Source organism: Chionomys nivalis, chromosome 5, assembly GCF_950005125.1.
Source record: "Chionomys nivalis chromosome 5, mChiNiv1.1, whole genome shotgun sequence".
Classification (NCBI taxonomy): Eukaryota; Metazoa; Chordata; class Mammalia; order Rodentia; family Cricetidae; genus Chionomys; species Chionomys nivalis.
Genome location: NC_080090.1, coordinates 9,507,811 through 9,535,109, shown reverse-complemented (window position 1 = coordinate 9,535,109; position 27,299 = coordinate 9,507,811). Strand labels below are relative to the sequence as shown.

Genomic DNA, 27,299 nt, shown 5'->3' with positions numbered 1-27,299 from the left:
AGGAAGGCTTGACCAAGTATCTGTAGAGGGAAAAGAGGACTGGAAAAGTGAAGTTCCAAATAAGTTATCACAGGTTGGAGAGATGGCTCAGTCTCAGCATGGATATCCATCTCCAATATACAAGCTTTTAAACACTCAGGTGCCACAGTGCACTGCTTCTAATCCTAGTCCCAAAGAAAGAAAGAGAGGCATCTCCCTCAAGATCACTGACCCGTTAGTCTAGGTGATTCGCACTAGCTCCGGGCTCAGTAAGAGACCTTGTCTCACAAAACAAAATAGTAAAGAAGACATTCTGTATTGACTTATGACCTCACGTGCACACACGAACAGCCCCACCCCCAGATCATAAATGCACCATTAAAACACCTAGGGAGTAAGCAGAGCTGCCCCTCCCGAGCTGTCTTGCGTGTTCTGAAGGAGCTCTTCAAAGCTGAAGGAGCCACCCTCAGTTTCCCTGCAGTCAGAAGTGAACTCTTTGTCATGGTTCCTAGCCATTTTGTCTGTAGGCATTGCACTTGACCCAGCCTTGCTATGGGAATTGCCCGGTCTCTCCCAGTTGCTACCCAATCTAAACACAGACCTTTAGATTTAGAAGATCTGCCCTTTGGTTGTCAATTTCTCAAAGACTACACAGAGCACCTTAGGGAGTTTTCTCCCTATAGTTTTCTGGCCTCATCTTGGTGGGGACCGCAGGCTCAGACAAGCATTTACCCTAATTAACACTGCAACAAATGGCCAACAATAGGAGCAATTAGCTAAAACAAAATCACAAATAATGTCTCTTGTTGATGGAGTCTTGATGGGTAAATTCTGAGTGTTTTTATAGCCGAGATCTTAGAAGAGATTTTGGCAGACCCTTAGTATTTCAGGGTCTGTGTCATTGGAATGACACAACCACATGTCTGTTTTTAGTTTTTCCCTAAGAAATGTAAAAAGTGTTAGCAAAAATTCTCGCCTATGCAAAAGACATGCCTTGGAAAACAGCAAGCCTTCCTATTGAGCTATCAAAATGATCAATTTGCTGGAGAGAACCCCTCTTTGAAGGAGGCACATACCATTCTGGCACTGTGCAACTTGGGAGGCTTTATTTTTTCCTCCTACAGCCCTGCCAACCACAAGCCCAAGTACAGCCTGTGTCTCAGATATGGGCACGCGTCTCTCTTTACCAGCTGAACATGCACTAAGGGACAGAGTGTTTGCTTAGTGTGGCTTCCTGTGCTCAGCTTCCACCAAGGCCAGGCTTGCAATCCTGTTCCACTGAATTTAATTTTTTTTTCCTTTAACACATTCCTATTCTCAGAGTCCATCTGTTAAGGCTTTTCATCGGCGGCATATTTGTGACCCCATGCAAATTTCCACAAAAGAGCCTTCTTTGTCCGTAATAGAATGCAATGGTGTCTACCTCTTCCAAACAAGAGAGCTGTCTGGATATGGTCCCAGGTCCAGGAGAGAGAAGATGGGGGAGAGAAAGGAAGAAGCTGTTCTTCTATGTAGCTTCCTTCTTGGTTTCTACTGCTTCTCTATAGGGCAGACATAAAGGAGCCACTGAGCGGCATCGCATGGTCACTCTCCGGACATTCAAATGGGTTTAGCAAAAACTGGGGCAGGCGAACATATGAATCAGGGTTTGCATAACCACAACACAGTTTGAGAAAATTGCCGCAAAGACGTCATAAAGCCATCATACCCTTCACCCCGACCAGGTGAGCTCAACGCAGCTTGTCTTATCCCCCTCTAAGATCCGGGTGCCCCTGTCTGTTGGGGCTATGAAGGCTCTATGTGCCTATAACCACAAAGCCAGGGCCCCTTCTGTCACCTTTGCTCCTGAACGGAGAGAGCAGTTCTCACGTTTTCAGTAGGCTCAACAGCTCAGGGCTTGCTGACTACTTGAGTTTTCAGATGATATATCAATGAGGCATTTAAACCGAGCCGTTCATACACAAAAATTCTGTCTGCTTTGTAAAAGATTATCCTTTTATAAACATTCTGCAGAAAACATAAAAGCAAACAAGGAAGAGCACATAGGACAGGAAAGATGTGAGCAGGGAGATTAATACTGAATGGGCTGAAATGAATGGCCCCACTAAAACCAGGTCCAGATACTTTGGCAGCAGTGAAACATGAATAATGGGAATGACACATCGTTTATTCGGGATAATGAGTTGATCCAAAGTGAAGGCCTCGGACGAGAGATTAAAGATTAAATATCCATCTCCTGATGAACATCAGTAGCCAACTTTAACCTTTTCCTTCCAAAAGTACAGTTTTACTTGAATAATATTATGTCCTGCATTGAAGTACAATCCCTAAGATCAACAGCGAACTCCACTTTGAAACATTCTCCTAGCTGGCAGAAAATACTGTTTCCCCTTCAAGGCAGGAGGTCGGATCTTATTTGTAGGCTAAAAACCACAGCTTAATAAAATAGATTTTGCCCTCATTATATTACTGCATTTGAAAAATCAAGTGTTGCAATTCCTTCAGAATTGTAACAGTCTCTACTAGAAGAAGGCTTGTTAAGACTCAGGAAGTAAACAGAAATGATTAAGTTTAGGAAGCAAATAATCCACAAGTCTCAGGAAGCTCCTAAAACTTGCACAGCTCAGAAACTCTATTGCCCTCCTCCCCTACCACCAAAAGTTATAGCAACAGTAGCAACTGGTGGGCTGGTGCTCTTCTGCTGAGCTGCCTGTGAGTCGGGCAGGGAGCTCCGAGGACTCAGCTTTTGTGGGTCATCTCCCATGCTGGAGCAGGACTTCAGTGATGACACTGCGTTTGCATCCCCCATGATCCTGTAAGTTACTGCAATGATCTCACTGTTTCACTAAGCTAGATTTGGGAAGACTTGTTTCTTTGATCTCTCCTTGATTCCCTATCTGGGGTGAATGGATATTTGTGCATGTCTCCCCAAGAAAAGTCACATGGCATCTACCTCAGGGCTTTTTCCTCACATTCCCTCCTTATTTGTTAAAGAATAAAAGTTTCTCAGAAGAAACAGAGATGCAAGGTTGGTGCTTCCTAATGTGGCAAACCCACAGAGAACCAGCAAATTCCACGGAGGGGAAGTGAGATGAGCGATGGGGACCCTGTGCTATCTTTACCCGATTGATGAGGACCCTGAGGCCCCAGGCAAGAGCATGTCCAAGGCCAAGAGCCATCAGTAACTGGAGCAGAGCTGCAAAGAACCCCCTTCAGCCTTTTGCTATAACCCTATTTCCACTGTACCTGCTGCCTCTTTACCCATCAAACTATCAACGATGACCAAGCAGGTCCCTAGAAGAGCCAGCACCCACATCTAAAGCTAAAAGCCTGGATTCGTGGAAACACTGAAACAACTAACTGAAAGCTTTGAGTAAAGGTTGGAAATAAGAAGGGAGTGAGACGAGCTGGAGCAACAGGAAGAATGCAGAAGATGTTAAAGGAGACACGCCTTCCAGATGCACACAGGGCCAGGCGCTGCCCTCCGCGACCTGAGCATCACTCCAGCTTTCCCTGTGCCTTCAGTGGGCAGGAGAATTCAGGGAAGAAGGAATCCTATGGGCTGCTCATCTCTTGGAATCAAGTGGCTGGTCACTGCTCATAACCCCAAACCAGGACAGTGTCTTGATGTCTGCAGATACCAATGGAGGAGGAGCACAACACAGTCCAAATGAGGCATTACAAGCATACAACAAACGCTGAAATCCAAACCACCAACCCAGCCTGACATCACTGCAGGTGTTTCACAGTTACTCACTTACAGAGAACAAGGTCGGGATTTGGCTGACACCCCACGATGCTGCTTTAGTGGCTTCAGTCTTTGCTCCAGAAAACATGTAGCTCCGTGTCAAGCTAATGTGATTGCACCATGGACAGACCCTGTCTTCCTGTCTCCTGTCCTGATTCCCCTCCTACCCTGCTCCCCACCCGGGGATGAGGAACTGGGGAAGTGTATTATTTTTCACTTTGCAAGTATTTGCGTGCTAATGCTGGCCAATGCTATTAGGAGAGAGAGAAGAATTTGTGCTTGAGAGCGAGCTGCTCCAGACTTCTCAGTGGTAGAAAGAGGATGCCTATCCTCCCTGTCCTGTCCTCTTAGTAAGTCAACTAAAGTTGATCATCTCAGAGGGAAAAATAATTGAGTCCATTCCTGGATAAGAAAGGTGTTACTGGAAATAGCCACCTTCTTGGCAGATCAAAATAAATGTGATTAGTGTGTAAGTCAAGTTCACACTCAGATAGAAGAGGAGAGTCAAGATGATCACAAGACATGCAACTGCCATTTGGGAAAGGAAGAGGCCGCTCAACAGAGGGCTTCACCGCGAGCTGAGGGAAAAAATAGAACCATTCAACTCCTTAATTATAAAAGCATACCCTGAAAGCATCATAAATGTGTTTCTATATTTATTTTTGTCAAGAGATACCAAGTGACCAGGTGTAAGTCATTCTGAAAACAAAACCCGGAACCTTTGGAGGTAGGAGGAGACAGTGGGAGATCTCCACAGAAACATTCTACTTCAGCACACCCGTCCTGACATGGGCAGTCTTCGGTGGGTGCGGCAGGCTGGGCAGTGCTGAGATTCCTCCACCTTGCACTCTGCAGAGGTCACTTCACATTTCACCAGATGGCCAGCGTGTGTAAGGGCCACAGCTGCCACAGCTGTGCTGGTTAAAGAGGATGACAAACGAACTTTAGAGCACCAATGGATTCTGGAGTCCCACACTCTGTGGAGGCCCTCTCGAGGGCCCCCCAGAGATGGATGTGACACCCGGGTAACCCAATATCAAGTCTTGCTTCCGGATCAACCCTGCATTTGGTTCCACAAGACTTCAGCCCTCAACCTTGCTGGTTCCCTGCAGATGACTGACCTGATCTCTCCGGTCTTATCTGACTGACTTTCCATTGGTGATACCAGACAAGGTCTTTTTTTTTTCTTTACATATTCAAAACACAGTTTTAATTTTTAATTATATAAATAATACATGTTTGATTTGGGAAAGTAAGATATATGTATACCTTTTCAGTTTTTTCATTTGGATGGAGATATATGGCTTTGTTACAATAATTGTTTCTCTCCAGAAACAAATTAATCAAAAGAAAACCCCTCAAAAACCCAAAATCCAACCGTAAAAATAAAGTTAGACTCTCTCTCTCTCTCTTTCTCTCTCTCTCTCTCTCTCTCTCTCTCTCTCTCTCTCTCTCTCTCACACACACACACACACACACACGAGATATATGTGTGTGGATCGGTTGATTTATATTATATACAAGTCTTTGTGCATCAATTGCTACTTTGATTTTTTTTTTTATCCAAAATGATGCTCTCAGAATAGAATCTCTTAAAAGAGTAGTGGTTTCGCTGGGCAATGGTGGCCTTTAGTCCCAGCACTTGGGAGGCAGAGGCAGGTGGATCTCTATGAGTTTGAAGCCAGCCTGGTCTACAAGAGCTAGTTCCAGGGCAGGTTCCAAAGCTACAGAGAAACCCTGTCTCGAAAAACCAAAAAACCAAAAAAACAAACAAACAAAAAAAACATAAAAAAAGAAAAAGAAAGAAAAAGAAAGAAAAAGAAAGAGTAATGGTTTCAAAGCTCCAAGCACAATCCAGGCTCACTGCGGGGAGGGTCCAGTGTTGTTTACATTAAAACAAGCAGCAGCTTCCAGTCACCTCCTCCAGAAATGCATTCCTACAGCCACAATCAGATGGTCACTGTGCAGTCAACCTCACTCGTTCTGCCGTTCCTGAAAATACTCATCAAACATGGAGGAAGACTCTTCTTCCTGTTCCTCTGGCTCCTTAAAATCCAAGTCCTCGCCATACGGAATGGCAAAGTCGATGTGCTGGAGCACAATGTTCATGCTCTCTTCGTCCGACTGATCGTATGGCAGAAATCGAACCATGCTGTAGTCATCGATCAAGCCACACACAGCTTTTGTCAGTTTCTTGAATTTTTGGCTTCTTAAATCACCTGTTGAATCTTCTAGCAGAGAGTACATGTCTGGATCTAGAAACTTCTCAATTTCCTTTTTGGCTTTCTTATTCAGCAGGTCCATCTTCGTCATGATGTTAACTTGTGGGATTTCTAGAGAAATCATGGCACTGAGAGCCGCCAGGATGCCAGAAATAAACTTGAAAGATTCCACCATGAACAGAGAATCAACAAGGAATACTCTGCACACTCGAAATTCCCACTGTTCAAGCTGCTGAACCAGCTGCTTCATCACAGGCAGATGTGTGTACAGCTCGATCTGACCTGGACAGTCAAAAAGGATGTAACCATCTTCAACGTGTCCCAGGCAGTTTTCCAGCCAGTCAAAGTTGTTGGCAAAGTAATCCATGCAGAATACCAATCCTCCGTTGGGACCAAACCGCAGACAATCATCTTCCATCACATTGTCCACCTCGATCAGTTCCCGGATGTCAGCCATCACAGGGTAGCTGAAGTGCTCTGCTGCAGGGTCCAGGTTGACCACCTGAACAGAGTGGTTGAGGGCTTCACAGTGCTGCACCATGGTGGAACAGTAGGTGCTCTTCCTGCTGCCCGCGGGCCCCATAACTAGCTGCGCTTACCGAGGCATTCCGGCCGGCTGGGTTCTCTGCTGTCTCCCAGACAAGGTCTTGTTCACAAATAGGAACAGTTTTGTCCGAGATAGGATTAGGTAAGCAAGGGCAGCACATAAGACTTAAGACTATTATAAAATTACCCCCAAAAGGGCTCATAAATGTGTTTTCATATTTTTTTATCAAGAGATATCAAATGACTTGGTGTAAGTCATTCTGAAACCCAAAACCAGAACCTACAGGGTCAGAGGAGACAATGGTGGATGTCTATAGAAAACGCGTCCCTACTTCACGACAGCTTTCCTGACACCAGCAATAAGGAGTCACAGGGTAGCCCCAGTTTAACCAGCTGAGCTTTCAGCTTTGACCAAGCCTTTCACTTGGGAGAAGACAAGACTCCCACCATACACGCTGACAGCCCCTATGCTTTGGAAATATTCTCTCTCTATGGGGCTCTATATAGGGAAAGAGGATTGCTAACCTCAGCAGGAAAAGAAACCACGAGGAAAGAAATGCTTAGCCCTATTAGAAGCTATCTGGTTACCCAAGAAGGTGGCCATGGTCCATTGCAAAGGATACCAAAAAGGGGACCCCCAGAAGTCAGAGGTGACAGAGTGGCTGACTTGGCCACCAGAAAAGTGGTCCTCAAACCAGTGGAGCTTCCTCAAGTCTTGATGCCACTACTAGAGCCCAGCGTACCAGGTCACTCACAATATACCCCGGGGTAAAACTGGGTGAGACAAGATCTAGCCCCACAGGATAGGCAAGGATGGCAAATGCGGCCAGTGGTAGACCCTTCCTTCCCACAAGTCTGGGAAGGCAGTTGATCACTGAGCTCTACCAAGCCATGCACCTAGGGACCACAAAGTGGCTGAACCCCTCAGATACAGGTATTACGTTAGAAATTCAGAGATTCTGATTTTACCACTTTTAAAGGTGCCACCAGCCGGGCGGTGGTGGCGCACGCCTTTAATTCCAGCACTTGGGAGGCAGAGGCAGGCGGATCTCTGTGAGTTCAAGGCCAGCCTGGTCTACAAAGGGAGTTCCAGGACAGGCTCCAAAGCTACAGAGAAACCCTGTCTCGAAAAAAAACAAAAAAATAAAAAAATTAAAAAAAAAAAATAAAGGTGCCACCTGTGTGCAGGTAAGCCCTAAAATGGGGATAAAGATATCACAAGGGACCTGGGCTCAAGGAAATGGGATGGAGGACATTGGGAGATGAACTCTATGAAAACAGACCCACTATTTTTTCCTGTAAACATTCCCTGGTATTTCAAGACACCTTCTCAGGGCGGCTACCCACCCCAAAAGAGACTGGTCCAATATTTTGAAGAAGCATCTTCATGAAGTAATTCCTCAGTTTGGATCATCCCTAGTTTTGGAGCCAGACAATAGCCAGACCTTCACAGCCAAGGTGTCTCAAAATCTGGCAAAAGCATCAATATTAATTAGGAATTGCATTGTTTCTATACTCACAGAGCTGAGGTCAGACAGAAAAAATGACTGACCAAATTAGTCCTGGAAACTAGTGAAACCGTGGGCCAACCTCCCTTCTTTGTCCTCTTCAGGGCCTGATATATTCCTTACTGGGAGGGGCTCACTCCCTTTAAAATTATGTTTAGGAGACCTCCTCTGCGAGATCCCCCAGGCAGAATTCTCTAGTCACTCCCTTCTCAAGTCTTTATAGACTGCAGAAAGTTGGCCATGCCATTGACCAGACTGAGAAGGGAATCTTGCCATCTTCCACTTCTGAAACTACTCATGAGTTCCAACCAAGAGGCTTGGTTTGGACAAAGAAGATCCTTGCCTTGGTCCTGGAAGTTACCTGGAAAGGACCCTACCTAGCGATCCTTACCACCCCAACTGCTGTCAAAGTAGCTGGTGTCTTTTTTTTTTTCTCTTGAGAATGACAGAACTTGGACCTCTTAAAGGTAAAATTGACTAGAGTTTAGAGTTTACTAACCTGGGATATGCAGTCTCCATCAGCCACAAACATGGACATGGGAACTCAGAAAAACTGGGGATGGGAAACTATCTTTCGGGTGGACCTCTGCTCCAGCCTTCTGAAGATGGAGCAATATGGCTCTAGGGGAGGGATGGGGGCCAGTAAATCAGGCTATTGAGGAAAGTGGTCAGAAAAGGGCCTTCAAGGATTATAATTTTATGAAAGCTCTATCAGTCCTCAAATTACCTGGCTTGTACTAATGGTTCGACTAAATGCGCCCCTTTGGGCTCACTGGAAAGCCACACCCCCAGTCTATGTACACTGGTCTCTTTATCCTCCAGGAATACGCCTATAATGGAGAAGATGGGGGAACTCATATTGACCCTGATTCAATATTAACAAAGTCAAAGGGGCAGCAAGTCTGGCCCCAATCCTAGTTTGGATAGGAACAGCCAGTGCAACTACCATAGGCACCTCAGCCTTGGTTTCTGGGCACCAAAATTTTAGAGAACTCTGTTCCCAGATAGACTTAGACTTGGCCATTTGGTGAATTCTCTTCCTGGGCTGGAGAGCCATGTTGACTCCCTCGCAAAGAGAGTTGACTCCCACAAAACTGAAGGAAACCAGACCTCTGTTTTTTGAAACAGGGAGGACTTTGCATGGCCTCAAGGGAAACTTGCTGTTTCTATGCCAACCAGTCAGGATACTTAGGGGAAATCTTGCCATGGTCAGAGAAAACCTCAAAGAAAGGGGAGAAAAGAGACCTAGATCAGATAATTGGTATTGGTCTCTGCTAACCTAGTCCCCATGGCTGACCACCTTACTGTCAGCATTAGCCTGGCTGATGATTCTTATTATGATGAGGTTAAAGATGGAACCCTGCATCCTCAATTGTATGGCCATCTACATCAAACAGAATAAACTCATTTAAGCTACAAGTCCTTAGGATCAACTATGCACTCCCTCAAAAACAAAAACAGGTGAATCAATGATTTGATTTATTCCCATAGAACCACGGGGAAATGTGGCAGGGCAAGACAGTTCAGAGGTTCCTCCATTTTTGTATTCTTGCTGAGGACATTTCAGATTTAACTAAAATCTAATCTCCTTGATGGAGAATCCCATGGAAAACTCCACCTAACTGCTTATCTTAGCTTCTGTTGAATGGCTTGCATGCACAAAACTTCCCCCCTGAAACTGCTGAGTGGGATACCAAGATGTGATTTTCACCTTAAAAAAAAACCTCTTTCCCTAACTACTTGGTGCTACACTTGGATCCCAAATACCTGAGTATAGTTCCAGTCAGCTGGGATAAAGACAGTTGCTGATAGACTGTGTCTGCATGGTCATCTCAGGTGGGCTCCCCTAAACAATGTGACTTGGGCTAGGGATGACATCAGACTGAGAAAAATGCTATGACACAGCCTTGGGGTCTGTCTACAGAGGATTTTCAGTTAAACTCCTCTACTCCATTCTTTCCAGATGTTTCCCTTTTCCCCTTGTGACCAGAACCCATTACCAAGCCTGGTCATGAAGAATCTGCAATCTACAAACTGAGATAACTGTGTCTGTTTTTATCTCCCCAGAGACTGGAATAGTGAACCTGAGTTATATAAAAAAGTAGTTACATAACCTCCTGTAGGTGGAGGCTGCTTGTTCATTTCCTAAACACCCAGACCAGAAATAATCACACAGAAACTATATTAATTACAACACTGCTTGGCCTAATAGCTCAGGCTTCCTATTAACTAACTCTTACATCTTAAATTAACACATTCCTATTATTTTGTATTTTACCATGAGGCTCATGGTTCACTGGTCATGTTTTGGGGTGGGTGTCTTTCTTCTTTGACAGCTACATGGCATCTCCCTGACTCTGCTTTCTTTTCTCCTCTATCCTGCTTGATGTTTCTGCCTTGCTCTATTCTGTGCTGCCATAGACTCAAAGCATATTCTTTATTAACCAATGGTCATAGAACATATTCACAACATATAGAGAGGAATCCCACATCAGCAACCCACCATGTTTTCTGCTTTAGTTCCCGCCTTGAGTTCCTGCTCTGAGTTCTCTCAGTGATGGAGTATAACCTGCAAGTTAAAAGCTGAAATGAACCCTTTCCTCTCCAAGTTGCTTTTGGTCATAGTGTTCTATTGTAAGCAGAGACTGCTCATTGGTTTCCCAGCCACCCAGACCCAAATAATAACACAGAAACTATATTAATTACAACACTGCTTGGCCAGGAGCTTAGGTGTATTCCTACCTAGCTCTTACATCTTAAATTAACCCATTTCTATTAATCTGTGTATCGTCATGAGGCTGTGGCTTACCAGAAAGGTGCCAGTGGCATCTTTCTCCTTCAGCAGTTACATGGTATCTCCCTGACTCCACCTACTCTCTGTCTCTCTCTCTCTGTCTCTGTGTCTCTCTCTGTCTCTGTGTCTCTCTCTGTCTCTGTCTCTGTCTCTCTGTCTCTCTGTCTCTCTGTCTCTCTCTCTCTCTCTCTCTCTCTCTCTATATATATATATATATATATATATATATATATATATATATATGTTCAGATTCTCCACCTGGCTTTATTCTGCTCTGCCATTAGGCCAAAGAAGCTTCTTTATTAGCCAATGGTAGTAAAACATATTCACAGAATATAGAGGGGAACCCCTCATCATTCTATCACAGAAATAGGAACCCTAACTAAGACAGGAGATGCAAATCCTCAAAGCTACCACTTAGAATTTTCTTCTCATCTTTTGGAGTTATTGTCACAGTTTGTAATTGCCTGTGTATTTGTCTGATTAATTGACACCTCCCTCCCCACAGGAGCACAAACTCTCTGAGGACAGGCTCTCACCATTTTGTTCACTACTCTCTTTTCAGCATGTAACATGGTGCCAGATACATAGCTAATGATTGTTAAAAATACATTAAGGAGCCAAGGAGATGACTCAGTAAGTAAGGGCACCTGCTGCCATGCGTGACTGGGACCCACATAGTGGAAGGAGAGAACTATAATGCCTGTGAATTGTCCTCAGAACTTCGCAAGCACACACAAATAAGTCCTAAATTAATAAATTAAAATGCTTTCAAGATTTTTTTAAAAAATTAAGGAAGTCATGAATGAATGAATTTTAGTATACATATGACAAATTCCAGATAATAGCCAGAGATGCCAGACTAAAATCTATCTCTAGTAGAGGAAATGACCAAGGCAAGCAAAGAACTTCAGAGCCTGAATGGAAAGGCCCAAGTTCAGATATCTCCAGGTTCTGTAGAAGAACTGAACTAATGATTTCCATGCTAAAGGAGTGTGTAGGTGATTCCAGGTTTCAGGAGCCAATCTCAGACCTAGACCATGTATTTGAGAGGCATGGAAATCCTGATACAGTACCAGGGTTGACTAGTGCTGTCTGAGGACCTGGACAGAAAACAGAAGGAAGGCAAACAGCCTTAAGAGCTACAGAAGAGCACAGCATGGGTGTGGACAAATATTTGAACCAAAAAAACACAGCTATCTTCAAAAGAAAGAGAAGATGGCATTTGAAATCCATAGACACCCATGTGTTCTAGCATATTCTTACTGCCCACTTGTCTCTACACTGGGGATGGCTTCTTTTGCAATATTCATGTCTTCATTTATTTTTTATATCATTTGAGTAAATCTAGAAAAGCAAATATAGGAAGTGAAGAGATGGTTCAGCAGTTAAAAGTGCCTGCTGGTCCTACAGTGGATCTGAATTTGGTTCTCAGCACCCAAGTAGGGTGACTCAAATCTGCCTGCTATTATGAGGGGATCTGACTGATGTTCTTGTCTGTTCCCTCTGGTCTGCTTGCATCTGTCTCAGTAGCAGATGCTAGTGATGATCAAGGTTATTGGTGCTAAACGTTGCTTCCAGGGAAGAGCAACAGGTTGATTCTCTCATCAAAGCCTCATAGCTACACATTCTCTCGCCATGAAGAAACTCCTGTCATGAAAAAGTAACGGCCACTGAAAGACAGCTTTGCGAATTTACAGAGTTGTTGAGGTCATGTTGTCTCTTTAGAGCAACAGAAACCCTGAGACGCTGCCCTATTCTCTGAACTTCTACCCACACATATCTTAGACTTATGTCCCACATGTCCCTTTTTATCCATTCAATTCTTTCCATTTTTCCCTTCTTAAGTTTATTTTTACGTATATGTGTGCCTGCTTGTGTGTTTGTACACTGCAAGCATGCAGTACCTGTGATGGTAGAAGAAGGAGTCAGATTCTCTGGAACAGGAGTTACATGTAGTTGTGAGCCCTTGATGTAAGTGCTGGGATCTGAACTCAGGTCCTCTGCAAGAATAGCAAGTGCTGTTAATTGCTTAGTCATCTCTCCAGCTCCTCTATAAAATATTTATTTATTCATTTATTTATTAATTATGTGTGTGGAGAGGAGATGATATGGTGTATGCAGAAGTCTGAAGACAACCAGTGGGAATCAGTTCTCTCTTTCTACCATGTGGGTCCCAGCAACCAAATACAGGCTGTCAGCCCTGATGATAGGTATCTTCACCCACTGACCCATCCTTCTAGCCCTTACATTTCTGTTTCTTTCTGTGACGCAGTATGGCAATTTTCTTTGAGGCAATTGTTGAATATATTCACACTGTCTTCTGCTTCACATTAAGTAGGAGGAGGTATTATGATAGTCTGAATCTAGTCCAAAATCAAGCAAACTTGGTGGCACTAACAAAATTCATTTCAGTCAGATTCTGTTTTTCTCCCTTTGGAATTGTGAGTGACAGCTGCATGCTTGCTGTGGTAACTTCCATCTAGGTGATTTCCCAAGCACTTCGAGGCCACGAGACATTTTGATCTCCTTTTCCAGCCTGCCTTCTCAGTCTCATCCTCCACCAAACTTCATTCCTCCGCAAAAGTCCTTCCAGGTGATTGGCTGAGGCATCTAGGACACATCTGGCCAACTCTCTCTGTAGGATTATCTTCCCCCAGTAAAGCCCCTCAGTCTAAGCCAAGTCTGACTGACCCATGTTTACAGTTGTATCCAGGAAAGGTAATGACCAGTGTCCTTGGCTTAGACACGAAAAGGTTTCCCCCTGGAATTTTAATTCATCTAACAGTTTTCTTTCTCCTTCAGTATCTTTAAAAGTAAAATGTTTGACCAGTGTAGTAAAAATATGTCTATGGTGTAACAGTGGCATAAATGTTGTGGGGGCAACAATCACTTTCTGCCCAGAGTTAAGGCCCACTTCACAAGACCTAGTATCTGTAAATCCAGCCAAGAGCCCATGGTTTGCGAGTTCATAGGCCCCAGGGGATGAATCTACTACTACAATTTTGCTAAATAGACATAGAATCAAACTGTTCTCTTAATTTTAATCCCCACACTCATAGCTTAATTCAACTCTGAGACCGCATCAGAAAAGTTTCTTTGTGCACTGGAGGGGTTAATGCAGAAACTCACAACTGGTCAGAGCACAGAGAATAAACACCATGCAGTGCTCAGCCACAAGTGTGATGCTGACATCTCTATCACACCGCTCAACGAGGCTCAAGGACCATCAAGAAAGAGGGGGGTGAAAAGGTTCTACGAGTCGGAGGTTGGAGAAGGGTGGAGCAGGATCGAAGCGGGTCTTCTGGACAGGACCTCTGCACTTATGAACTCGGAGATGTGGTTGCCTGCACTAGACCAAGCCAGTCAACAATGCAGCGTGGAGTGGGAGGGGCTCATGATCTGTCCCTCCCCATACCTAAGGAGCTTTGGACAATGGACGGCTGCTCGTGGAAGGAGAGTCCATCTTCTTTAACGATGTCGCCCCTGGTAGGCTGTCACGCTAATGGATGGCCACATGCTCACGAATATAGAGGAAGCACAAACTGGATTCAGTCACTTGTTAAAAAGAAGGAAGGGTATGAAATGAGGAGGGGGGAGGGGTATGAGGGATTGATCTGGGAGGAGTTGGGGAAGAAGTAGCTGTGAATATAATCAAACTGCATTGTATGCATGCATGAAATTCTCAAAGGCTTAAGAACAATGTCTTTATAAGTAAGAACTTTAAGTGAAAATGTTCCTGCTTTATCCTAATTTTGTAGTTACCCAAGCAGAAACAAAAAGCTTGCTGCAAATTGCTCAGAAGTGAGATTCCCAAACAAATTCCAAGAGTATTTTCTGTATAGCACAGTCAAGGCTTGGCTGGTTTCCCCCATATGGATCTGAATTCACTGGCACCATTTTCATGTAGTTGACTCTTTCGTAGGAATTTACGGAGCGCTGTTGTTTATTGGTCAGCAGTTTTGACCGCAGAAAATCCATCTTTCACAGCACCCACCACTGTGCATTGTCATCTGTCAAATTTCGGATATCTTGCCTTATCAAGATTATGTTTTGTAAAAAGTTTTCACAGAATTTTATTTCACTAACTCCAGCTTCAGACACTGTAATTTTGATTTTGAATTCATAAATTTTTAGTGGTAATAGTCATTATAAACTCAATGAAAAACTCATGGGATGCTTGTTGTGTTTAATCTCTAAGAAAATCATATGCAATTGTGCCCAGATATTCTAGGAACAATTGTTTAGAACAAGGTTTTTTTTTTTTGTTTTTGTTTTTTTTTTTTTGATGTCCATTGGCCTATTCAGCAAGAATTATGATCCGACCTGTGATGGCTAAACTTGACTGTCAACTTGATAGACCCAGGAATTTGGGGTCTCTATTAGGGAATTGCCTCTGTCAGATTACCCCATGAGGATATCTGTGGGGCATTTTCTTGATGGCTAATTGACATAGAAGGGTGCAGCCTCTGTGGGCAGTGCCATTCCTGTTAAGGTGGATGTGCTGTGGGCAATGTCATCCCTGGTAGGGTGGGCCTGGGCTGATCTAGAGAGGTAGTTAGATATGCACCTGGAAGCAAGCCAGGAAGCAGAATTCTATTGCTTCTGCCCCAGTTCCTCCCTCCAGGTTCCCTCCTTGGCTTCCCTTGATGATAGACTCCAAACTCTCAGTCAATAAACCTTTTCTTCCCCAAGTTGCTCTTGGTGACAGTGTTCATCACAGCAGCACAAAGCAAACTAACCCAAGTGAGAATCTGCCTGGACCATTTTGAACAAACATCTCTGCAAGTCTCAGTCTCCATGGTGATACCTGAGTGTGAAGGGCAAAGTGATGAGATGGAAGTGGCGGCTTTGGGCAAGGTTAACGCATCATCATGATGACCGGAAGGTGAAGACCCTAAGAGGCCCACCGGATGTAGGAACCAGAAGATGGTGATGTCTCCACCTCTATATGACCTCCCTGTTCAAAAAAGCCTCCTTTTTCTGGTCACAGCTGTTCTGTTCAGAGCCCCGAAGTTTCCTGACTCCCGAGGCTGTCCTGGGCTCTCCTCTGCACTTTTCCCATTCCATCTCCATGTCTGACATTAATGCCCTCACCTTCTTTTCAATATTCGTTCTGAACTCAAATTTCTGAGGGAAGTAGGGCCAGCCCACTGTAATCGGAAGCCCAAAGGCCATAGTTTAGGAAGTCTTTTTCAGAAATCTATCTGACCTGGAATTGCTCGATGGTGGTCAACAAATCCTGGATAAGGATCATTTTCTAAATTCTGTGGCTCTGGGTCTTTCCCTGGATTGTCCTTATCTGTTCACAAAGCCACACAGGAGGAGGCTACCAGGATGCCCTGCCGTCTTTGGCCACCCTGTGTCATGGGTACCACTGAAAAGACCAATGATCAGACAAGGATGGGCTCACATCCCCACTCCATGGCTTCTAAATGGAGCCTGTGAGAGCTGTGTCCTCTGAGTTTGGGTTTCCTCGAATGTAAAACAAGACTCCTTGTGGAGGAAAAAAGAACTTGTAAAAAAAAAAAAAAACACTCCTCCCCTGGAGGCCCTCTCCTCTGAGACAAGGCTATGGAATCACCTTCATCCACAGAGAAGGCATTCGGATAATAGTGTATGGACGGAACCAGGCAAAACCCGGGAAACAAATGAGAGCTGCCAGCGAGAGCCCTTGTTTCTCATTCCCTGCCAAGCCTGATCCTCCCAGAGATACAGCATGTCTTTGGATAAGTCGGCAACAGCTCGATCCAGATAAAGTCTCTCAAGCAGGCGGCGTGTGTATAGTCAAATGCTCACTTTTACTTCAAGTCTCTAGTCCCCTGCTGGTCCTCTCCGCAAACTTAATTAATTAGCTGTGGTGAACATTTGTTCAAGCTCGTGCAGCAATGGGAGACCGAAGAAGACAGGCTCTCATAAATTAAAACATTTCAAAATATTGTCTTCTCCCAAGAAAACAGCCTTTTTTTAAAATTAACACTCCATTTGGATAACTTTAAGGTTTCAAAAGAAAACAAACAAGGCAGCTCCGGCGAGTGCTGTCTGCCTTTAACCGTTTCCCCCCATTGTCCTACGTCATGGTTCCCCCTGTCCTCAGCATTGCCAGCCCCTGAGTAGATAGACCACAGATCCTCCACCCACCCGCTTTGTGACACTCAGGCAAACAGACCACGAAGCCCTGGCATCAAATTGCTTGCCATGCCTCAGGATCAGGCAGGAAAAGGAGGTGGATGGATACAGTGAAACTGAGCTGTCTGGGGCCACTACACACTGGCACCAGCAATGGCTGTGACCTTATGTATGAGATCTAAGCAAGATCGAGCCAGACAACACCCCAACATGGATGGAGGAAGAAGTTTGAACTCCTGCCCTTGGCTGGGTAGCTACTGGCAACTGATGGTTGTTGTGTGCCCACACACATGCACAGATACACAATAAATGCTAGATGATTAAAAGTAACCAGCTATAGCAGTACAAAAGGCCTGTCTCAGTTATATACAAATAGTAGCAATAGACACTTACGGAATCTCCACTTGTCTTTAGCCATAATAGTCATGGTAATTAATATAATAGCTGATTATTAAGCCAGGTTTTCAATCATTGGACTTTGGTGAGTTGCAACAATATGCCACTGTCATGACCACATGTGCATGTCTTTCTTCAAGTATAGAGACATGGCATTTCTCTGTATCTACAGCCAGGGAGGGACACAGATGAAGTATAATCTGTCTCTCTGCTTCCACCTCTGTCTCTACACACATGGCATAACATATATGTAATATCTATGTCAAAATAAAAACAGAAATTTAAATGTAGAGTTGGCCTTCTGCACCCCTGGATCCTAGATTTGTGACTGTAGCCAAGTATGGATTGAGATTATTGCAAAAGAACTGTCTATGTACAGGCAGTTTTCTGGCCTTTATTACCCTCCTGCATTATGACAACTATTTACATAGTGTCTGGTGGTATTAGATATTGTTAGCACTGTAAAGTCTGAGGCAGAGGATTACTGCAAGTTCAAGATCAGCCAGGACTACGTAATAATTTCTAGACCAGTCGGCGCTTCAGTGTGAGATTTTTGTCTCAAAAGCAAAAAGTAGACTAAGGATGAGTTGAATTGCATAGAGGGATATGTGTAGTTAAATGCAATTAAATACACCATTTCATGTATGAGACTCATACTCAGAGCTTGGCATTGTGTGGGGTTCTAGAACCAATTCCCTCAGGAAATGTATATACATACAGTTGTAAGCATATGTACACATATAGCCATATTTACATACATTTCTGTATATAGAGGCATGCATTATAAATATCCATCATATCATAGAGACAAATAAGTGAGCATTAGAAAACTAGTTACCCATAGCTCTTTCCTAAGCAGCACATATTTTGTGGGGACATCTACACATTAGACTAAACCAATACTTTCAGCATCACTTACAAAAAAGAGGGCCCGCCAACATGGCTGACACACAGGATATGCAGAAGTTAAGGAGTGGGGCACATCACATCACAGCAAGTCTGGGCTGTCCTTTGCTTGTCTTGCTGCTCTTTACTGTCCGGTTCACAGATGCTGTATCTGAAGAAGATCAGTCAGTGTGTAACACTAACACGGCACATCTGTGCTAAAATTGAGCAAAAGTATGAAGAGAGGCCGATTTCCCATCTTACCGAAACACACCGTTCAGCCCTGGGTACCTTACTCCATGCTTCTCGTATTGTGAGAAGAATATCCACTGTTTAGGGACCTTGGGTTTGAACGGTTAAATATTAGTCTTAACTGGTACAAGAGGAACATTGATCCTTACCCTCTAGGCGTGTGTATAGCCACTGGCAGAACAAGGAAGGCATCTGCGTTTGACCTGTTAAACAGCGCAGACTTGTGCATAAATGATTTGCTTATATAGATGATCAATCTGCAATGCTTGAGAGCTTGAAAAGGGAGATGGGGGAGAGATAGAGTCTTTGCAAAACATTTTGGAGGACATGAGGAGCTGAGCTGGTCCTGAAGCAGGGAGAGGTGTTCATAACTAGAAACCAAGGGAAACAGGTTTGAAAAACAATGAACAGTGAGAATACAGACAAAAAATCAGAACACGGTACACTGACTGGCTGAGCCAGGATGAGGGACACAGACCATAGCGAAGCTGAAGAGGAATGAAGAGAGATAGAAATCAGGCGAGAGAAACCTTGAGAATCAGGGTTTGGACCTGCAGAAAGCCAGACCCTGGCCACCATCAGTTACCCAGAACTTCTCTTGACTCCTTGGCTACTAGTCCATAGTTTCATGTTTCCAATTAGCTTTAAGCATCAGACAACGCAACCAACCCAGACTGTGGTGGTTGACTGTGACCGTCAACTTGATTGGACTGGGAGATTAGCAAAGCATATTTCAGGGTGTGTCTGTGGCCCACTGACTGGGAAAGTCTTGCCCTGAGTGTGGGGAGCACCATCCTAAAGCTTGAGGACCATGGTAGAATGAGAAGAGGGGAGAGAGCCAGGTTTACCTCTGCCTCTTTGTCACTGAGAAGTGAGGAGTCTCTGCGCAGCCTGTCTGGTCAGATGTTGTCTCTAACAAAGCAAATCCAATCCTATTCGATGTAACACATATCCAACAAATATCTTTTCAATTAAAACTGCATAAAATTTATTTGGTGCTGTAGGCTAGGTCATCAAAATGTTAGCTTGCTGATGGTCTGATTAACAGGCTGACTGATGTTTACAGGCAATGAGTCCGTAAACACATACCTCGGGAGACTGATCCACCCATCTTTCATATCTACAATATTGATCATGCTATGAGGTTTGGAGGCACCAAGCCAAGTCAGTTTATATGAATCACAGAAACTAGAGGAGATCACAGCGTCGTGTAGACATTATTATGGTTGAATGACTTCTGGCCGTAGCTCAGTCAAATCACATACATAGATAAATTTACCTTGGATTGCCAGACAGTTACCTGTATCATTGTTCAAAAGGTATTAATCTTTTCCTTTCTTTTTCAATTTATGTTATTATTTTATGTGTATGGGTGTTTCTTCTGCATGCATGTCTGTGCGACATGTTTCTGAAGTGCCACAAAGACCACAGAAAGCATTGGTTCTCCTGGAACTAAAATTACAGACAGTTGTGAGCTGACATGCAGGTGCTGGGAATTGAACCCTGGTCCTCTGGAAGAACAACCAGTGCTCTTAGCTTCTGCACCCTCTCTCCAACCACAGTCATTATATCTTGTTGGAAATAGAAACATATAGGACAGAACCAGCTGTGCCCATCCAGAATTCCTAATAAATTCTGAAAGCTCACACTGCCCCTTTCATTTACCACACCCACTCAATACTGCAGGAGCTGCCTGCTTTGAGTCAAAGGATACAGCTCCATTAGTAGACGCCAACAGAGTCCCTGTGTGAAGCTGAGTTAGAGCAGGGACTATACCCACAGAGAAATCACCTATAGTATCCATACGAATACTGGTACCTTTGATAGTCTCACCCAAATGTAGTAACTAAGCAATCAGCACACATATACCCATGGGGCTATGTTCTCACTAAACCAACTACACTACATGGCTTTGTTTTAACGGGTCAGAGTACACATAAGCGAAAACTCTGGATAATGTGTTTTTAAAATTTTCCTTTCATCTTGACATCATTAAATGATTGGGAGTGCTCTCCATTAAGTTCCCTAATGACAATATCCTTTTCTCTTGCAAATGCCTTTGAAGTCTCCTACCGCCTATTACAAGTATTTGGATACTCCCCAGCAAGAGTGGGCAGGGGGCCAACACAAGCCACCAGGTGCCAATACGACACCTGACAAATGAGCCACACGACTGGAAAAGGGTGGGCCCATCCTCCTGCCGCAGCTCCATTTCCTCCCGATTCCCACGAACAGGAAGTCGTTGTTGGGATGGGGGGAAAAGCTTTCCTTAAAGACCCAGACGACCAAAGGTCAGTGCTAGCTAGTTAACTCCTTGCTACCAAACAACTGAAACTGGCGTCAAGCAAACTCAAGGCTTTGTTTACGTTGACTTGTTTTGCCCTGCTGACTCCTGGGTTCAAGGGTGTTGTGACGGATTTGGCACCCAGAGCTCGTGGGACAGATGGGGTACCTTGGGTGCCTCAGGACAGTTGATGGGAAAGCCTATCTACGGCAGTCCTTGTATAAGAGACTCTGAAGTACGGAAGGCCCTGAGAAGAAGGCTAGAACCACGGTGTCAGACCGGAACCTACTGACTGAAAGAATCTGAGCAGAATGCACTGAGATTCTGAAACAACGCCACACCACATTCACAAGCGCTTGGTGCAGCTAAATGCCCTAACTACCTCCACGTGGCTTGAATAGGGTTCAGTCAAGCACAAAAAAAGAGGAAGGTTTTCCAGCAGAAAAGATATGTACTTACTCCTATCCAAATGCTACCTCAAGAGTTACCCACTGTGCCACAGATATTCAATACGTATAAATTACTAAAATTCATTTTATATGCACCTACGCTCCAAAACCAATTCCACCAAAGAGGACATGAAGTTGGAAGAAGATGGGTTGAGGTGGGAGGATAAACCCAGGAGGAGTTTAGGAGGAAGAGGGGGTGGCTATGGTCAAAATACATTGTACGTGTATATGCACTGTACAGAGAATTATTAAAAATATTATAAATTTTAAAATTTAAACTATTACAGAAATTACATAGTATGGGATGATTTAGAACTTTCTTTTTTTTTCCCTAGCAACACAACTGATATCTGTCCTTGGTAGCCTAGATACAGTATCTTCATTAACTGATATATCCAACCAACGCTTGGTAGTAGAAATGGCAGCCCCTTTTTACTATGGCATGGTTATACCAATTATTCAGATGTCCCCAAGTCACATGCATTTACTCTGAGAATTGCTCATTTTATGTGTCTTTCCCATTCGCCTACAAACCTTGTATGTACTCTTTCAATAATGGATCTGACCCCTTTTCTAAAGTATAAGTCAAACCTTTGTCCCAATTTGTCACGTCTATTAATTTTATAACAAATTTTTTAATGACGACGTGTCTGTCAGGTCTTCCTTACTGACCTCTGGCTTCGTCACCTTGCTTACAAAGCGCTTCTAACTCAAGATTACATTTTTAAAGGTGTTTGCAGCTTCTTACTGCACTCACCCAGATCTGGAGTTTTCTGTTCAGAGTTCTGTTCCATCTGGAATTTACTTCTGTGTATAGTTTGAGTCCAGATGGAGAAACAGTTGTCACGACACTGTGCATGGAACAATCTACTGTTGAGCTGCTGATCAGAAATGCCTCCCTCCCCTCACCGCGCCATTCCTCCGCAGTCCTGCGTCTGCTTCTGGACTCTTTCGTGGTGAACTGATTTCTCTGTTGTTTGCTGCGTGCGTTGCATTGTTTAAGATGTGTGGTTTGCTTTGACGACTACTGGGATAGGTCTGTGGTTGTACAAAAGAAACTGTTTTTGACTGCTCTTCCACAGGAACTTTATGATGAATTGATCCAGCTCACCAAATGTCTTGTTAGAAATGGGATGGCATTTCAGTTTATGGAAAAGCCAAATGTGATTTTTACATCTTATTGGCATCTGAGTAAAGCACAATTCACGTGACATAAAATTAAGTAGCATGTATATAGTTATGCTTTATTAAGAGACCATGGAGGTCTATTGTCAAGTGGACATCTGTAGCACAACTCTGACACTCAGAGCTCAGGAACGTTGCAGAAGAGCGCGCAGAGAGTGTAGAAGCCAGAGGCTAAAGAACTGCTGCAAAGTAGGCTCTCCTGAGCATGACCGGGATGCTGCACCAATGATCTTGAAAAATATGGCTGCCTACATAGGACCACATCAGCAGACAGGCCAACATGGGTAAGCCAACATGGCAGAATGATCTAAGATTCTTAGCTCCACCCTTAAGCTGAAGAGCTACTGAGGGAGGGAGGGTTGGTGAGTGGGTTTTCTTCAGGGATAAAGCCCTGTTAGATTGCCTGAGATTCATTATATATTGGCAATATTAATTAGACTCAATAGGCTGTGTGTGTGTGTGTGTGTGTGCGTGCAAGAGAGGGGGGGATGATGATGAATGAATTTGAGAGGCGGACATGGAGGAGAGGGACACTGGAAGAATGGAGTGTAGAGTGTGGTGGGGGGAGAGTAGAAATGATGTAAACACAGTGCACCCACATATAAATCTCTCAAAAATAATAAATAGCAATAACTGAGCCAGGCATGATGATGTATGCCTTTAATCTCAGAACTCAGGAGGCAGAGGCAGGTAGATCTCTCTGAGTTCGAGGCCAGCTGGGTCTACATAGTAAGACCCTCAGTCACAAATAAGTAAACATTCCGTAAAGTAATAACAACACAGTATACTGTCATTACTCTTGGGGTATCATGCAGTCTCTTAGGGAGCAAGCAAAAAGTGTTCCCTTTGACCCACTGCACCATCAGCCGAGCAGCCTATTCTGTGGCATGAGTATCGCATGGTTAGGGATGGACACAGCCTGGCCTGGCTCTCAGAGCTTTAAAACCTAGTGAAGACTATAAAACACACATGTAAGCACATGGATGTACAAGCGTTGGGACAGTGTAACTAATATTGGAGTCAAATGAGTTGGGATAGTGTAGCTAATATTGGAGTCAGATGAGTTGGGATAGTGTAGATAATATTGGAGTCAGATGAGTTGCTGTCAACAACAAAAGCCCTAAGCAGTGAAGGTCAGGAAACTCAGAGAAGACTTACAGGCGTTCTCTCTCACTTTACAGGAAAGGACACGAAGGCCAGGAAAGGCTAAGTCTAGGACCGAGCAGCCACAGGAGGCATGGGTGAACACTCTGTTCACAGCACCCAGCTGCCAACCATTTTAGAGTGACCTAACACTCGTAATTAATCTGTGTAGAAAGAGTCCTTTAGGGAACTCACATTTATAATCTTCAATACTCACCGACATGTCCCTCCAAACCATTTAAAACTGAAAGAGCCACAATCAAATGACTCTACTACATACACCGGTTTTGATCTCTGTGACATCAATTGCTAGGTTGCTAAAGACACAACACTCTTCAGCCAGTGGTTTGGACAGGAAAACACGCTGTGCCTGACTCGGTGGCAACACGGAAGAGTCTTTTTTGCCCCTTCGGGTGACTCATTCCCTTGTCAGATTTTAGAGCCCCTGAGTTAGAATAAAACACCCTAAGACCCCCAGGAAGCTACACTCCTGTGGAGAAGGGATTTCTAAGGCCCAGCATCAAATCGCCTTTGATTTTTCCCTTGAGTTTATTTCTGTCACCATGAATCAGGTAATGCATTTCAGCTTTTAAACCATGAAGAGATCTTTCTTTTTTAGAAAAAAAAATAGCTCTCACAGCTTTAATCTTATATTTCCATGCGTATTGAGATAAATGTTGTAAAACTATCAATTCTGTCAAAACCTGGCAAAGAGAAAACAAGACACCATACAATCTTAATGTCCAAACTGACTGGTGATTATCAGGGATTAAATGTTCAGGAATTCCAAATCTTTTTTGATTTGAGATGTCTAGATAACTTTTGTTTTTCCATAATTGTGTGAGGTTTCTACATAGTATTTAAGAATCAATTATATTGCAATTGATGTAATTAACTCTAATAATCCATTAAAAGTCGGTAGGAGGGCTATTCAAGTCAACAGAAAAGAAGGAGTGGATTATGAAGGTGTTATTAACCTATACAGAATTTTACCAGACATTTCTTTTCTTACATAATAAATACACAGTGTTAGGAAGGCTGTCATTATAATTTAGTATGAACAATAGTCCATCACTTCCTTTCCTATGCAACCCTTAACTAATTCCATGCACCATGCACAAGTTAAATGAAGCCTTTTCTAATCAGGGTGCAGTCGTATCAATCATCTATTACTCCACGGTGAACGATGGGGTCCTTGCTCAGCTGAGTGGAAGAGAAGTGTGGCCCAGCAGAAATGTCAGGCCCACCTTCTCTTTGAATTCACAACTTTCTGTTTCTGATGCCTGTCTGCATTTTAGCGAGCAATCAAAGAGAAAGTTTGAGAGAAGAGAAAGCCATGCTTACGCTTGATGGGCACTAACATGTCATGGAAAGTAAGGCTGCACACATGTCCTCTTGACCCTTGAGCCAGCTGTGCAGCCTACTGCTCTTTGGAGTCAAGTGAAGTCCACCTTACCCACTCCCGGAGCCTCCCATTCTTGCGCCCTCCTAGCTCAAGGGGATCGTTTTGTTCTAGCTATATGAACCAGACAGACACCTCAGACAGCCAACCTCAGGAGACTGTCACGTCACTGGGTCTCCAGACAGACACCTCAGACAGCCAACCTCAGAAGATTGTCACATTACTGGATCTCCAGACAGACTCCTCGAACAGCCAACCTCAGGAGACTGTCACGTCACTGGGTCTCCAGAGCACAGTTTCGAGGCCACAGCATTATTTCTCTCCAGCTTCCATTACTCCTGGAAAAACTCGATGGAAAAACAAATCAGGAGTTCAGGGCTTTAAAACAAAGGTCACAGCTGAGTGTGGTGGTGCTGTCATCCCAGGAGCTCACGAGGCTGAGACATGAGGATGGCATGTTCTTCCCAGGGTACAGAACAATTTTAAGGCTGGCTTGGGTTTGTAACTTAACAAGATCCTATCTCAACTGTTTAAAGTATGGCGCGTAAGCTGTAGCTAACTGCTAGAACAACTGCCTAACAAGTTCAAGGCCCTACATCCAATCCCCAGCTCCTCAAAAACAAAAAATAATTAATTTATTAATGAATTGCAGGTCAACAAGCAGACTGTCCTTCTCTGAATGGATTCTCATCATTCACCATTTCCCACGGGGCCTTTGACATTTTGAAATGGACAAATGTTGTTCTAAATTTCCTGTCTCTGCATGAAAGAACACGTTGCTGGTGGTCTCCGCCATTTACCAACCATCAGCTTCTCTAGGAACACAGACTTCTATGGCTTCAGCTAGCTTTGTGTAGATGTCACAAAGGGCAGCTGTGCCTGGTAAAGATGCAGAGCCACAGGGCCTATGGTAGAGAGGACCCTGTGCCTGGACAGGAGATGGGGGACAGCAGGGTATGAGCCAAGGACCTTCATTCCTTTGTAAACCAGATGGGGAAAGACCCCTGGCTTCAGTGAGTTGCATTCACTTAGAATGACATCAAAGGGAGACGTGAAATGTGTTTTTGTAAAGCACAAAACCCTTTGCAGATCCAAGAGTTTGTTTGCACAGGTAGCCTTGACCAAAGTCGCAGAGACTCATCAAAGTCAGGAGAAAGGGACAAAACATAGTTCCTCAAACCTTGCAGCGCATGGAGTCGTCTGGGGAGTTATTTCAAACCACCCTATCCATTTCCCGGGTGACTCTGATTGGAACTCCAGGCTGGGAGACACTTGGATAAGGGTTTGACTGGAAACAGGCTCCCATCCACTCATCAGATATTTGGAACACGCAGAAGCCTCGGAGGACAGAAACAATTACAAGATACGGCTCAGACAGTGAGCAACTTCAGGGCTTCATGTGGGGGGAAGATAAGATGAAAGCGCAGACACAGGACCCGAGCCCACAGTCACAATCTCCCTGCGTCCCTTTGGAGCGAGAAGCCAGACCTGTGTGAGCGCCTCTATCCCCAAAGTGTGAGCCTCGCGCCCGGGTCCTGAGGACCAATGTGGGTCATAGGAGTCTGGGTCAGGCATCTGGAGAAGACTGAAGACCCTGCCTCCGCCTGAGAAAAGCAGGCATCTTGGAGAGTTCAGCTCAGACATGGAAGGGACAAAGGCCCCTTTGTATTCCAGAGAGCATCTGGTCTATGGGGCACCCAGGAAGCCTGAATGAGACAACTCCAGATGTGGGCAGCTGTGTGAGAAGAATGGGAGACTTAGCCTCGGAAGGTTTCACATTGAGTCTCCTCCCCAAGGTCAGGCCCCCAGAGCCCATCTGGAGTCCCGGCAGCATCTCAGAGCAGAAGAAGAAGGCCACCTCCTCTTTTCTGACACCCTACTGTACCTATGTATGGGTCCCAAGAACAGTGACTAAAGAGGCCTGGTCCAAGAGTCAGGAGGCCTGGCTTGTCATTCTGTTCCTGCCAGTAACGAGCTACAAAACCATGTCTCCTTCTGTGTCATATCTGTTTCCAAAGAGGAACACCCAGGAGACTGCCATCCTCCCCAGCTACTTCACAGGGCTGACATGAGGACTCCATAAAACCCTTTGAAAAGACAGAAGAGTATCTCTGAAATCAAGAAATGAACATGACACCTCTGGGCTAAATGCTGACCTCTGGATTGTGCCACTGATCATGAGTCTGTGCCCCAGTTCACCGGAGAACATTCTATCTGCTGCTCTGCTTTGAAAACGTGGGCCGGTCTCCTGAGAAGTCACCACCACGGTGTCCTTTGCAGATAAAGACTTGTGGCCTAGGTTGCTGTGCCTGCTGCATCCCCTCTGGCTTTGGCAGATGTGAACTCTCTCTCCAGGCCTACAGAAGCTAAAAATGCT

General features: G+C 44.3%; 1 protein-coding gene and 1 long non-coding RNA gene across 2 annotated transcripts in view; both read right to left on the bottom strand.

Moving 5' to 3' along the window:
• The window catches only part of LOC130874428 (uncharacterized), a 75,391-nt gene that overhangs the window by 12,503 nt on the left and 35,589 nt on the right, over positions 1-27,299 (bottom strand). The window lies entirely within an intron of this gene.
• LOC130874427 (GPN-loop GTPase 3-like) lies at positions 5,562-6,567 on the bottom strand. The gene has a single exon (XM_057769763.1). The coding sequence runs from the start codon at positions 6,530-6,532 to the stop codon at positions 5,702-5,704; it is 831 nt and encodes a 276-aa protein (XP_057625746.1). The 5' UTR covers positions 6,533-6,567; the 3' UTR covers positions 5,562-5,701.

What these genes read in the sequence shown, in the direction of transcription:
- LOC130874427 (XM_057769763.1), bottom strand. Translation starts at nt 6,532, where the DNA reads ATGGGGCCCGCGGGCAGCAGGAAGAGCACCTACTGTTCCACCATGGTG.